At 39.4% G+C, this 13,218-nt stretch overlaps 3 protein-coding genes across 5 annotated transcripts; 2 read left to right on the top strand and 1 right to left on the bottom strand.

Moving 5' to 3' along the window:
* Positions 1–97: 97 nt before the first annotated feature.
* LOC306838198 (methyltransferase-like 26 B) lies at positions 98–6,046 on the bottom strand. 3 transcript variants are annotated; one of them, XM_079366235.1, is made up of 8 exons: positions 5,695–6,046; positions 1,665–1,809; positions 1,387–1,568; positions 1,017–1,179; positions 834–893; positions 677–744; positions 477–555; positions 98–402 (listed from the first exon to the last, which is right to left on the bottom strand). In XM_079366235.1, exons 2-8 carry the CDS (start codon positions 1,701–1,703, stop codon positions 355–357), a joined length of 639 nt encoding a protein of 212 aa, XP_079222361.1. In that variant the 5' UTR covers positions 1,704–1,809; positions 5,695–6,046; the 3' UTR covers positions 98–354. The 3 variants fall into 3 exon arrangements, with proteins under 3 accessions (XP_079222361.1, XP_079222360.1, XP_079222362.1); XM_079366234.1 differs by lacking the exon at positions 5,695–6,046 and adding an exon at positions 4,784–4,874; XM_079366236.1 differs by lacking the exons at positions 1,665–1,809; positions 5,695–6,046 and having other exon boundaries at positions 1,387–1,621.
* Positions 2,608–5,426, top strand: mrpl12 (mitochondrial ribosomal protein L12). Its single transcript, XM_079366238.1, has 5 exons — positions 2,608–2,839; positions 3,506–3,704; positions 3,814–3,882; positions 3,994–4,131; positions 4,823–5,426. The coding sequence occupies exons 1-5, from the start codon at positions 2,781–2,783 to the stop codon at positions 4,937–4,939; spliced, it is 582 nt and encodes a 193-aa protein (XP_079222364.1). The 5' UTR covers positions 2,608–2,780; the 3' UTR covers positions 4,940–5,426.
* A 1,451-nt stretch (positions 6,047–7,497) lies between the features above and the next one.
* Positions 7,498–12,996, top strand: slc25a10a (solute carrier family 25 member 10a). Its single transcript, XM_079366939.1, has 11 exons — positions 7,498–8,035; positions 9,305–9,424; positions 9,521–9,635; positions 9,727–9,775; positions 10,283–10,324; positions 10,451–10,494; positions 10,868–10,938; positions 11,013–11,105; positions 11,215–11,292; positions 11,439–11,495; positions 11,649–12,996. Exons 1-11 carry the CDS (start codon positions 7,946–7,948, stop codon positions 11,748–11,750), a joined length of 861 nt encoding a protein of 286 aa, XP_079223065.1. The 5' UTR covers positions 7,498–7,945; the 3' UTR covers positions 11,751–12,996.
* Positions 12,997–13,218: the final 222 nt, after the last annotated feature.

Raw genomic sequence — 13,218 nt, 5'->3', positions numbered from 1 at the left:
TCATTTACTCTTTTTTTTTATTGAATCGACAACGATTTCTTGAACAGTTTTCATTGATTTTTAAATACAGGACTCAACAAAAGAAGGGTGAATGCAATTTGACACACATGCTACACAAACACAGGCTGAAATACACACACATGATCCTACAGACATGCACTAATGGAGAGATGGCTGTCCATGCCCAGGAAGTGAACTGACACCTCTCCAGCTACCAGACCAGTGTCTATATTTGGTGAGCACCGGACTGGAACTGGCGACCCTCTGGGTTAATAAAGGCCAATACGTCACGTTTATAAATGAAAATGAAAGGTTTTTTGACACATCTTCAAAACTATAATATGTATGGCTTCTTTAAAGTTTTCTAAATATGAGGCATTTGAAATAATCTTCCATTTCAACCTGTGAAAGAAGAAAAGACGTGTAAGTCCTCTATTGTTGTAATTAAGATGTCAATGCTACACTGTGTGACTCACAATTCTCTCCATACGCATCCCGTTCCCGTAGGCCATCTGTCTCAGCACATCGATGTCTGGAAGACCCCACTCTGGATTCCTGCATCAGACATTTCATACCCCTCTTTACTGACACTGTAACAGCAGAGCCTCAACTGAAATCTATTACAGTCATGATGTTCTCTCTGTATGATACATTAGAAAGGCAAAACTCGTCTCACATCTTTCGAAGCTCTTCATCCAGCTGTTCATTACAACTTGGTGTGATTGTTCCATTAATAGCATACGCCTGGGGCATGTTTAAGAGAAGAAGAAGTCTATGTTTAAATCCTTTTTTTTTTTTTTAACTCTGAAATAAACAAAGCTGCCAGTACGTACCCCGTATGTTATCAAAAGACCATTCTGCCTCAGGATCTGTCCTGCTCCGGTGAAAACACCCTGGTGGAGTTATGTTTTAGAGAAAGTGTATGAAACAAAAACCAACACATTTACACCTTTTGGAATAAACAGTGAAACTATTGCAGTATCGATACATTTTTTTCATAGATAAGCAGGCCCAACCTGGGCTGTTTTGAAGGAGCTGTACTGCATTAAGTTAATGGCAACCACTACGTCACAGGAGCTGCGAGGAAGGCCGGCCCATTTCTCCCAAGGTTCACTGGCATCCAGGTGAACGGGCTGCAGCACAGTCTTCACATGGGTTGCAGTAATGTATGCTTTAATGCTGTAAGAAAACATTTAGTTGGTTCATTAAGCATTTTTCAATATCATTCACTCACTGCTATTTCATATCCACCACACACATACGGTATATACACCTTACTTTCACCATTGTAGAACCCACTCATTTTGATTTTTAATAAGTTGTTATGACTGATATATTATTCCGATTAACTATTCTATTTATTTATTATTATTTTTTAAGACAAACCTGTCTCGACACTCTTCTTTGATGTCTGATGGTTGCCAGGTAACAAAAGGCATCTTCTGGGCAAAGCGTATGACGTGCTGTCCTGTTCCAGAGCCCAGCTCCAAGGCAAACAGCTGCCTGTGGGACTGATCCTCCAGCACATCTTCAAGCACTGAACACAAACCCTCCCAGTTCCTCTCTGCCTGAGGAGACAGCAGCATGGTCTGGAGGAAAGAAAAAAGAGTACAATGACTTACAATCTTGTCATGTTGTGTGGCCAGTCTGTGCAGTAATCTCACCTTCACTTGTGATGGTTGGACAGCAACAAGTAGGTGCATAACATATTGGAAGTGGTGGATGACTACAACAGCAGATGGTTGCGCAGATTACTTGGTTAAGAGGATTCCCTCTGTGCTCCTCCCCAGTGTTCAGCTCTGGTTCCATCTAGGCAGGTGAACAAACAAGAATAGAAAACAAAGTGAATGGAACCAAACTCTGTTAATGTAACACACTGGTGCCTGGATGATATATAGCAGCTATTCATTCATTAGGTTATTTAATATTTTTACTAATGTGCTATTTAAGTAGAAAAAATTCTAATTTAATCACCCTGACTTGAACAACTATTGAACAACACACAATTAAAAACCCTGTAAATAATAACATCGTTTTTTGCATAACACAAAATATTGACAGTAAAAAGATGCATAATAATGACGGTATAACGAGTCAATACAAATAAATGTGATAAAATATACAATGTTTGAAAATTCATAAAAAGTATAAAATTTTTCTGAAAATGGTTACTAAAACTATACAACTGTTTATTCTTTTTTTTGGTGATGTAATAGTCTGATACAATCAACAACAGTTACAACATAATTTTGTTGCGATATCGTAGGCTTACTTGTGAATTTATTGCCCTCTTGTGGCCAAAGTGGAGAGCTGCAAATACATGATTTATTTATTTTTGCAAACACAAGCTGGGTTTTCAGTGTCGAAAGGGAATGGGGGGAAATCGCAGACTGTAAAATCCACCAAAAGATAATAATTGTAAAACGGGCAGACAATTTAGTTCATTACATCAGTTCCATGTAATGAAATTAATGAAAGATACAATTAATAACTGTTAAGCTCTTTGATAACTGCATCTGTTTGCCCTGCTGTTTTTAATTTATATTGATAAAAAATAAACTTGTAGAACGTTTTTTGTTGCGCGCATTTCGTCGTCATATGTATTTTGTCCCACATTGGCTCCCGTAGCTCTACAAACAGTTCACGCGTTGCCTTGTGGGTAGGTCAGAAGCCGAGAGGACGCCATGTGCTTTTGATACGGGAGAGCTGAAAGGGGACTTGGCTGTCATAAACTGAGACTATATTTTAGGGGGACACCTGGATAAAACGCTCCAGCAAGCATGTACTGCAGCAGCCTCTGCCTCCGGACCGCGCTGCGGGCGGCAGCGACCACGCGCCGGTACGTAACGACGGCACGAGCTGCATCACATAACACCGGGCAGCGCTAACATAACGGGATATCGAGGGGGGTTTGAGTGCCCGCTTCGTCAAGGACAGACAGGAGACCGGGCACTGTTTAAGGGGGATGTTGTCTCTATATCCTTATTTAAATAAAAAAGGTTGCACATATCTGACAGGAGCTTCATTCATGTTTATTAGCTGAGCTAACGTTAGCCACCTCCTATACTTTATCTTGCAGTAATTCAGCCTTAACTGTCTTTAATTTAATCTCATGACTGTTTGAGCCCTGCGATATACACATTTCAGTCTCAGGTTGAGATTGGACTACAGTTGTAGGAGATGTTTGCCTTTCCCTGTACAGAGCAGTTATGCAGTTATGTTCATGTCAGCCAAGGTCGAATTAGTAGTTCTGAATATTCAGGTTGTTGCAGCTTCAGGATCCGGAAGCTCAATCGCCATATAAGAACTCTGTGTTAAATTAAGGGGAACATTATGAATTATAGTCTGATAGAATTCAAACGAAACCTCAATAAGTTAGACACAGTGAAGGTCTTAGTGACAGCTGTAGTGTCTACAACATTAATCCCACACGTTGTTCCCAGCCTGGTGTTTGGGTAGTCCTTACTATATGTGTCTGTATTTATTTGGTTCATCTATTTTCTAGGCAACATCTTCAGCGGCAGACACCAGCCCTGTGTGCTTTACGACACCTGAAGAGCAGTCCAGCCACACACTCAGAAGCCATCGCCACCCCTCAGCTGGACGGAGCGCCCAAACAGTATTCTCCTAAAATCCAACAGCTCGTCAGTGACATCTCTGGCCTCACTTTGTTAGAGGTGTCGGATCTCAATGAGCTCCTCAAGGTTCGTGCCAAACTGCTGGAAAGCTGAATTTGAACCACAGTATGCCATGTTAGAAAGAGACTTGTGATCAATCAGCTTATCCTGTTTCTTTTTTTGTTTTTTTCTGCAGAAAACTCTAAACATTCAGGATGTTGGGATGATGCCAATGGCGGCAGCAGGTGCACCTGCAGCGGCACAGGTGATCTTAGCACAGGGGGCACAACAACACTGCTTTAACACCGGGTCTATATGTTTATCACTGCAAGTTTTGCTAATCATCTATTCTCTTTCTGTGTGTTTGTGAAACCAGGCCACGGAAGAGGAGGATGTACCCGTCAAGAAAGAGAAGACTCACTTCATCGTAAAACTGACAGAGTTGAAAGCTGCTGAAAAAGTTAAACTTATCAAGGAAGTGAAGAACTGCATCCAAGGCCTAAACCTGGTTCAGGTAAGTCTCGGCCGTGCTGAGTGTTTGGTCACGATTTACACTGAGGACTAGAGTTCACTAATGAACAGCCATTGTGGGTAATCATACAAGAAATTAAGAAAAGAATGAAGACGGGAGGAAAGATGTGGGATTATAAAATAGATTTAACAATACTGACTATTCAAAGATCTGCTTAGAAATATGAATGTAGCTTTAAAGAGATGGAAATATTAAGTGTTAGACCGCTGTCCTTCAGGGGCTTCTTTGGTGTTTTTCCAACCGGAAATGTCCAGGTCCAAACATTTCTTAATTTTTCCCATATGCAACATCCCTCTTAGATATATAAACTACTGGGCAGTCTCCCTCGCTCTCTGCTCTTTGAGTGTGTGTTGTGATTTGTGTCCGAATGCTGTGCAGGTGATCAGAGAAAGAGATGTCCATTGTTTTGTTTCTCCTTAGATTCAAAGATGGAGGTGCGATGTCACCTGTGACATCTGAACCTGTAATCATATTAGTAGCTGATTGCTACCAATGTTTTTTTAATGTAAACGTGTAGACAAGAGCAGTACTTTATTTAAGAACTGACATACTGTGTCTGGAGGCTGGTAAAGATGACTATGTAGTTCTGTTTCCTTATAAACTTGTGTTTGGACCATTTCTGTACCAGTCCTACCTCACTCAATGAATATGTCTCTGTCCTTCATAAAACCAGGCCAAGAAACTAGTGGAGTCCCTTCCCCAGGAAATCCGAGCCAATGTGTCCAAAGAAGAGGCGGAGAAACTCAAAGCAGCTCTGGAGGCAGCAGGCGGCACCGTGGTGTTGGAGTAGCTCTGAGCCCCGCAGGTTCTCCACTGTTTTGCTGCTCCTGCACTTCATTCTTCATTCTATTATTTTCTCTCTTTTTTTTTACATGGCAAAGCAGAGGATCATGGGAAACAAAGAAATGCCTTCTGACATTCATACTGTCTTCTAACAGTGTCAGGCGGGGCGGCACAACTCAGACTGAACTTTCCAGGCATGCAGCCTGCACAACAGTGGCCGCCCCAGTGTTTGCTCGCCCGTTTGTCAGCTCACGGTTCTGTCTGATTTTGGTGAAGCAAAGGAGCTACAGAAACACTGGCCTGGGTGCTACATACGTCTGTTGGTCATTCTGTATGTGTATGTTAAACTTTTCAAAGAGTGGAAGATTATGCTTCAGGGTGTCATTCCCTGTGTTATAAAACACCAGATACTGTAGTTCAGGGGATGGCAGGGCTGAGTCCTTGTGTTGCTCATAGACTTGTTAATAATGTGATTAAAAATGAAACATCCATAACTTTGCCTGCTTTTGTGTGTTTTTGTGATTATAACTTGTTTTGAAGAAGAGTACTATTAAAACAATGATAAATAGTCTTCAGCTTGTGGATCGCTTTTCTAGTCTTCTCATTGCTCAAAGCGCTTTACACTGCAGGTCACACTTCAGCCAATAACGCATAGATGGAAGAGGTTGCTATGTAAAATGCCCATCAAAAGTAGCTAATCCTGTTCACACACATCACTATGCTGCTGAAGAAGCAGCAGAGATTTGGGATTAAATGTCTTACCTAAGGATGCATTGGAGATGTGGCTGCAGGAGCTGGAGATCGAACCCCCTGTTAGAGGCGACCAACTGAGCCGCAGATGCCACAAAACTATTGAAACCAACAGTAGACTGCATCCTGTTATTCTGCTGCTGACCACTAGAGGTCCTAAGACCTGTTATCGCCAGCGCTTTTTGAAACATCAGGTTTCTATACCTACTTGTGTCCTAATAATGCAGAAATAATTTGGGCATGAGCTAAAAAGTTGAAGGTGTCCCAGAAGATAAAGTATATTCCATTTGTAGACCAACGCTTTATGCTTTAAACCAACTCTTTCTCAAGCTTGACTGTAGTACTCTGTAAAAAATGACTGACAAGTTGCTAGGCAACATAATACAGAAAGATACTGAGAGTCCTGATGTTCCAAATTTTAACCGATAGCTGATTTCTAGTGATTGCTTCGATAAATCTTATTTTTTAATGAAGAAAGAAATTTCCATTCACTATCCAGAGGAAACTGTAACACCAATAGTAAAAGAAAACTAATACTCAGATTAATTTGGACAATAAAAGCAAGAGAAAACTCAACATGAAAATGTAAAACAAATAAGTAAATTCAAATTTCATTTACCTCAAAAAATATATATAATTTTTCTTTTGCCAAAAATGCGTTTGTTTTTGCTTTAGAACAACATGTAAATTAGGCTCTCTTCGCCTTAAGTGAAGAGGTAATAATTTACACTGAACAAACACTAGAGGGAGTCTTAAGCCCTACGAAAGCCCCCTACTGAAGCCCTAAGTGAAAAGGTAAAAACACATTTATTCTGTTAAAGAATATGAGATGTCATGACAGTGTCCAGGTCCCTGAAACGTATGCAGCTAAATGAAATTCAACAATCAGTCAATGTATAATGTCCAGCTGTGCTTTTAGAGCTGTGACAGATCCAGATGTCTGGTCTGAGAAAAAAGGTCTCCTGTCTATTGAAACTTTTCAAGAAATCAGGGAAGAGAAAGAACAGAGACAGGTGAGGATGAAGTACAGGAGGAAGTGTAACACTTTTTTGACTATAAAGAGTATAACTGTTTCATTATCTCACAGTTTCCCCCCCAATGGAAAAACTTAGTGGAGTCCTAAATGTGTTAAAAAAGAGAACCTTGCTGTGTTAGCAATGATGGGTACCATCTGATTTGTAGTGTTGAGACAGTGACTTGTATCGCTGCGGGAAGGCAGCACTTAAATCAAATCCAATCACTCAAGTTTCATGGGGATAAAAATAACAGACAGACACATCGAAATGAAAGTAAAACTAGATTCAGCTTAGAAACAGCCTCAGCAGGTGAAAAGAGACTACATTATGGATTGTGTGGCCGGATAAAGTAATTGCAATAAAAATTAATTTTAAAATTAATCATTATAACCAATTTCTGTACTATGTTGTCTGCCTATGACGCAGGACAGATCCCTCATTTAGGACTACCCCTTTGCCGTGTCTGCATGTGTTGGATCCTGCAGCAGAGAGGGTTAGCTCTCCTGTCTTACTCTTGCTCTCTGCTGACTTGGAGTGGGTGTCCAGTTACTGTTTCTGTCATTTGTCATTGCCCTCCCACCCCTTCCAAAACTCTCTCTGAGTCAGCAAACACAGAGCAGTGCCAGGCTGCCCATTCATACGGCTGCTGCACCGCTCATTAAAAACCATGTCATGCTGTAGAACCAAAAAGACGACTAGTAATGAGAACCGCACAGAAAACATAAACTCTTATTAAACATAACTCTTATTAAAACAGCTGCTGAATGTTCCATTCTGTAGCTGTTCACCCTTTGAATACATAAGAAGGCAGTGTCTATTCTTGACAAGTATGTGTTTGAACTTCATGATCTTTGAGGTGTGCAGGTGGAATCTTTGGATGCATACAGCATTCATAAAACTACAGCAGTAGTCAAGCTGACTTAGCCTACTATTTTTACATCGGTCACGTACGCTTCTGCTCTCAAACCAGCTGTACTCCTGTTCTTGGCACAGAACGATGGAGTTGCTACGAAGGCTCTGCAACTAGTTTAGCCACATGTTAATCCAAAATGTCCAGCTTTACATTACAACATTCACATTAAAGACAGTGTACTTTTTTAGGCTATAGTGCATTTTGAAATGAACAGCTTCAAACCATGGCAAGAAGTGAAACAGGGAGATGGATGAAGACAGCACTAAGTTGTTCGAGCAACCCTTGACAAACAGACACCTTGGCTTTTTCTTTTGGACTTTGTTTCACTGACAACATGCAGGAGAACCGCATTTCTCGCTGGTATTTTGGTGGAATCTCCTCAAGTGCGGCCGCCTGTTTAACACACCCTCTGGATCTGATTAAGGTAAATGATGAAGACAATTTGGTTTTAATTCAAGACTACTGAAGCACGTTTTTCTTTTTCTAAAAAAAAAATCTGTCTGGAGTGTTTTTTATGCATGTGTTGTTGAAAATGTTAATGACATTTTATTCTTTCATTGCCTTTCCTTTTCTTGTTGACACTCACTTTGGTAATAGCTTGCTCTTGTGTAACCTTGATTATAGAAGTCAATAGGCTTGTTTTGATTCTTTAAAGTGCATGTAATGATGATAGAAACATCTTCATGTTGGTTTTGTATTTCCTACAGCTATTATCCAGCTACTGAATTGATATTCTTCAATTTCACACTCTAATGTTTTTGGTAATATTTAGAACAGTCTGTTTCCATTACCGGTTGACTTTAAAGGGCTATGTGAATTATTATAAATTGTATTGTTTTGATATTTTATGAGATTGTGCGTTTATGAATAAGTAAAACCTTCATCATTTTACTCTTTTGACTGTAACAGTCTGTGAGCTTGAGGTGTTAAATACTCTCAAGTGACCTTCTTCCCTTCACCTCCTAGCATTCACCAACACTCCAAGTCCAACAATAACAAAAGTTAGATCTAATACAGCTGTGCGGCTTAAAAGGAATGTGCAGTATCTGAGGAAATCTAGGGTTATTTAGAATTGACCTTTCATTTCAGTCATTATGGGATAAGGCAGCTTTTGATGTGGTTTTGTTAGCTAACATTAGCTTGCTAACCTAGCATAATGAAACTCCCCAACAAAATGTCAATGCAGTGGCCTACTCATTGTTTTGGCACCTCTTTTAAAGGTCTCATATTATCCTCCTTTAAACAAGTTTGAATAAGTATTAAATCTCCCTGTCTGTGGAGTTTCTTGATAGAAATCCAATCTGATCCTGTTTTTAATGTGTTTTAATTTGTTTTGTTTTTCCCCCCTTTGTGATGTCAAAAGGGAATGTTTCCAAACAGCCAGTTTGAGCATACACTTTCTGAAAGTGGAGCAGGCAAAATACAGAGAGGATGGACTTTTCTTATAATTTGGGGGTTTGTAGACGTGCTAAATAACCATGTTAAAGTGTATTTCACGTTACCTTGAAGTGTTTTTAATGTGTTTTCTTAATCTTTGAAGAGATTGTGTTATTGGCAAAACCTGCTGGAGAAGGAAGAGAAAATGCTTTAGATGTTTAACTTGTCTACCTTTGCACATGTTCAGGTGGTTGCTGCTATCATCTAAAGTGTGAGTGACCTCCCTTCCTTACTGCCTTCATGTGGTCTTTTGTAGGTGCACTTACAGACGCAGCAGGAGGTGAGGCTGAGGATGATTGGAATGACTGTGAACGTGGTGAGGAGGGAAGGTATTCTGGGTCTTTACAGTGGCCTCAGCGCGTCACTCTGCCGGCAGGTGGATATTTTCAAACACATCACATGTTGAATGAACTGACTGTTCATCTCCCTGCTGATCTGCCCAACATTGACTGTTTTTTTCTTATTCTTGCAGATGACATATTCTTTGGTAAGATTTGGCATTTATGAGACTGTCAGAGACCAGATAAACAGAGAGAAGAAAGCTCTCATGCCTTTCTACCAGAAAATCCTGCTGGGTGCCTTTGGGGGTAAATGCATCATTACAAATCTTAACAGTTTTGAAATATAAGACTATTGTAAATGATATTAGCTTAGCTTTTTAAACACTTTCTTCACCAGGGTTTGTAGGAGGTTTTATTGGGACACCAGCTGACCTGGTAAACGTCAGGTGAGTTGAGTAAAAACATCAATCAACATGGTTTTTACTTTCACCCAACTCATTTGTAGCCTACATCAAATGATTAAATATACCCTTCTAAGACATTAATACCTTGCTTTGAAAATCTAGTTTTTTTAGAATATTTTTTTATGGTGAATTAGTAACGCATACAAGGAATTTGACTTGGTGTATTGGTGCAAAACAATAGACAAAGCAAAAGAGCAAAACCAGTGAGAAGCTATGAAACAGCAGTGTAATATAAAAATATATGATAGTATATAAACACAACATGTGCAAAAGGTACAATTAAGATATTTACAGTTATGCAGACATGAGCCTGATTTACAGTATAAATCATTGACATTACACATTTCCAAACAGTGTGCAGCGAAATCATAACGCCATTGCACCATTCAAGTTTAAAAGAAAAGTTCTTCCTGTACTCCATAGCATATGAAGGCCACTCGTCATGACAGTTGATTGGCTCTGATCTATTTGAATCTTTCCTCCATACAGAATGCAGAATGATGTCAAGTTACCTGTACAGCTCAGAAGGAAGTAAGTTCATATTGAACATGGACATAAACCCAGAACTAATCTTTTACATTTCATCAAAATTGACTATTTTTATCCTTGTTGCACACAAATCAACACATAGTGAGATGTTTCTTTTTCTCCTACCAGTTATGTGCATGCACTTGATGGACTCCTGCGTGTTTTCAAGGAAGGTAAGACCCTTAAACTTTACATTACTGTGCAAGTTTTTTTATTGCATACTTTATGTTGCCCGATACAGGAAAAGTGTCATGGACGACTTGAAAAAGGCCTTGAAGTTGCATAGACGGCTCAATATGTCACATGTACAAAAGAAAACCAGTTACAAAAAACATTCAACATTACAGCAGATGCTGGGACTTCATCCGCCGTCACATGTTGTACTTTTTACATTTTGTTCTGCCTCCTGAGTCCCCCGCTGTGAGCTCAATATCAAAGGTTTAATGTAAATAAATATATGCTCAGATAGCACCCCATGACAGCCCTACTTTATATGCAAACCTTTTCTCCCTCATGTTCCTTTGCTCTCCTTTGTCATTGTTTAAGAGGGACTGAGAAAATTGTTCTCTGGTGCAACTTTGGCCTCTTCTAGAGGTGCTCTGGTCTCTGTTGGACAGGTAATGACATCTGCGTTTTACAACTATTCAATCAGTATGCTGCTGCACTATTTAATGTATTTCTCTCCCTGCAGCTGTCCTGTTATGACCAGTCAAAGCAGTTGTTTCTGGCTACTGGTTACCTGACTGACAACATCCTAACTCACTTCCTGGCCAGTGTGTTTGCAGTGAGTCACTCACCTGTGACTTTTTATTTGATATTACCAGATTGTTCAATATAAGATATGTATATAATATAAGTTTGTTCTTGTTGGGTTTTTTTTACCTTTCTGTAAGGGTGGATGTGCCACCATCCTGTGCCAGCCACTAGATGTTGTTAAAACCAGAGTGATGAACTCCAAACAGAAACATGAGGTAATCTGTGTACAGCACACGCTGTCTGTGAGCTCTTATTGGTTGAGGTTACTTGGGGAAATTTCCCTGACATGAATGTTTTATTCATTTACTGTGCAGAATTACACAGCTTGATGAGTAGTTGTTTTTGTATCTTATCGTTGCAGGGCGTGTTGTACTGTCTGACAGAGACAGCAAAGCTTGGCCCCAAGGCATTTTACAAGGTAGAGGACATTCACTGTAATAATAACAAAAAAGGTTCAAACTTTGACTCTGCTCCCTCTGGTTATTAACTGTTTATATATTTATTGTGCAAAAGCTTTTCTATTTATAACTTATTTGGACCTGCTGAAATAATAATGTGATGTTTTTACCAGGGACTTGTTCCTGCGGGGATCCGTCTCATCCCTCACACAGTCTTCACCTACTTATTCCTGGAACAACTGAGGCAGCGTTTCGGTGTCGTGGTTATTGCCTGACAGCGTTGTGATGAAAGATGCTGCTTGGTGTTGGACATCATCTCTTTTCTGATTTACTCTCTCAAAGTCAGCTGAGATGAGGTCACACACCAATGTTAATCTGAAGAATGTTCTTTACATGTACATTGCAAAGCACAGATATGTCACTGCACTGAACCGAAATGTGACGTGTTTTCTGCTCCTTCAACAGCATTACACTCACAGACTGTAATTAACCTGAATAATTAGGTTTTGTTAATGTAGTTGTCAAATCTCTTGTTGGTCCCATTACCCAAGATGAACTGTAAAACTAAACATAAATTAACTTTTCTAATGTTTTTTTAAATAAATCTTCTTTAAATAAAGCTTCTTTCTACATTTTGGAAAATATATCTGGATTTGTATGTGTCATTTATAATCATAATTATAATAAAAAAGTACTATAAAATAGATTAGATTCATGGTTAAAGGATCAGTGCATAGGATTTGGTGCCACCCAGAGTTAAGTTTGCAGAATGCAGTTCCTGTCCTTCATGTGTGTAGGAGAACCAATACAGTGGAAACTAAGACCGAGGCCACAAGTACTGTAGGTGAGTATTTCTTGAAAATTGAGGTCTTCCGTGAATGTCACGCATACGTAAACTGTGTTTTAGATCACTAAAAACTCACCTTTTGGAAAACTCCTTCCACTGTCAAGATTTGTAGAAACTTTGTTTAATGTGTAGACATTGAAAACTACGTTGTGGTATTCATAGAAAAGGACATGCTTCCGGTGTAGACTTTACTTATAGTAATATGTATTTCTGTCTAATCAATAGAGTTACATAAATCCTACACAAGTGGTCTTCAATATATTGACACTGAACCTGTCTCACTCAGTGTTAATATGTACGGTGTATTGTAATGATACAATGCAGGTGTTTATGTTGGAGAGTCTTGTGGGGGAAAATTGCAGAAACAACTAAAAACACTACGGAAAAATGCTGACAAGAAAGAAAAGTTTTGATTATTAAAAATGGTCTTCATTATTTTTGTTATTCTTTTATTAAGATCTAGTCTCGGCTGTGTATATTCAGCTGCCTGCCATGTCTTCTCTTTCTCTTGAACAGAACTGAAAAGTTCAGCATGTACTAAACTTCACAATGGCTCCCAATTAGGATCACTTAAATAAATTGAACTATGACTATGCTTTTATAAGAACCATCAGTGGCACATTTTTAACTGAATTTCTGAGAAAATAAAAGATGTGAGTCTCTGCTCAGACGCAGCATGTGGTTTTGTAACTGGCCATTATTATTTCATTTTGTTCCAGGAATTTGTGTTTAAAGTAAAACAGGCACACACAATCCATCAAGTAGCATAGCGCAGGAAGAGGCAACAATCAGAAGATCAGAGGACCACAGGTCCCTCTTTGACTATTAGCACGTCTTCCAGATCCTGCTTCAGATCTCCTCTCATGGAGGAGTAACCAGGACCATTTCCTCTCTCT

The sequence above is a fragment of the Symphodus melops genome, assembly GCF_947650265.1.
Source record: "Symphodus melops genome assembly, chromosome: 17".
Taxonomy (NCBI): domain Eukaryota; kingdom Metazoa; phylum Chordata; class Actinopteri; order Labriformes; family Labridae; genus Symphodus; species Symphodus melops.
The sequence above is the reverse complement of the archived record's forward strand: the minus strand, read 5'-3'. Positions and strand labels throughout refer to the sequence as shown.

Coding starts and splice junctions, on each gene's coding strand:
- LOC306838198 (XM_079366235.1), bottom strand. CDS start 1,703: ATGCACCTACTTGTTGCTGTCCAACCATCACAAGTGAAG. Junction 1,569..1,664: donor TCCAACCATCACAAGTGAAG/GTGAGATTACTG, acceptor CTGTCTCCTCAG/GCAGAGAGGAACTGGGAGGG. Junction 894..1,016: donor GCTCCTTCAAAACAGCCCAG/GTTGGGCCTGCT, acceptor TAACTCCACCAG/GGTGTTTTCACCGGAGCAGG.
- mrpl12 (XM_079366238.1), top strand. CDS start 2,781: ATGTACTGCAGCAGCCTCTGCCTCCGGACCGCGCTGCGGGCGGCAGCG. Junction 3,705..3,813: donor ATCTCAATGAGCTCCTCAAG/GTTCGTGCCAAA, acceptor TTTTTTCTGCAG/AAAACTCTAAACATTCAGGA. Junction 3,883..3,993: donor GTGCACCTGCAGCGGCACAG/GTGATCTTAGCA, acceptor TTGTGAAACCAG/GCCACGGAAGAGGAGGATGT.
- slc25a10a (XM_079366939.1), top strand. CDS start 7,946: ATGCAGGAGAACCGCATTTCTCGCTGGTATTTTGGTGGAATCTCCTCA. Junction 10,325..10,450: donor CCTGTACAGCTCAGAAGGAA/GTAAGTTCATAT, acceptor TTCTCCTACCAG/TTATGTGCATGCACTTGATG. Junction 11,106..11,214: donor TCCTGGCCAGTGTGTTTGCA/GTGAGTCACTCA, acceptor CCTTTCTGTAAG/GGTGGATGTGCCACCATCCT.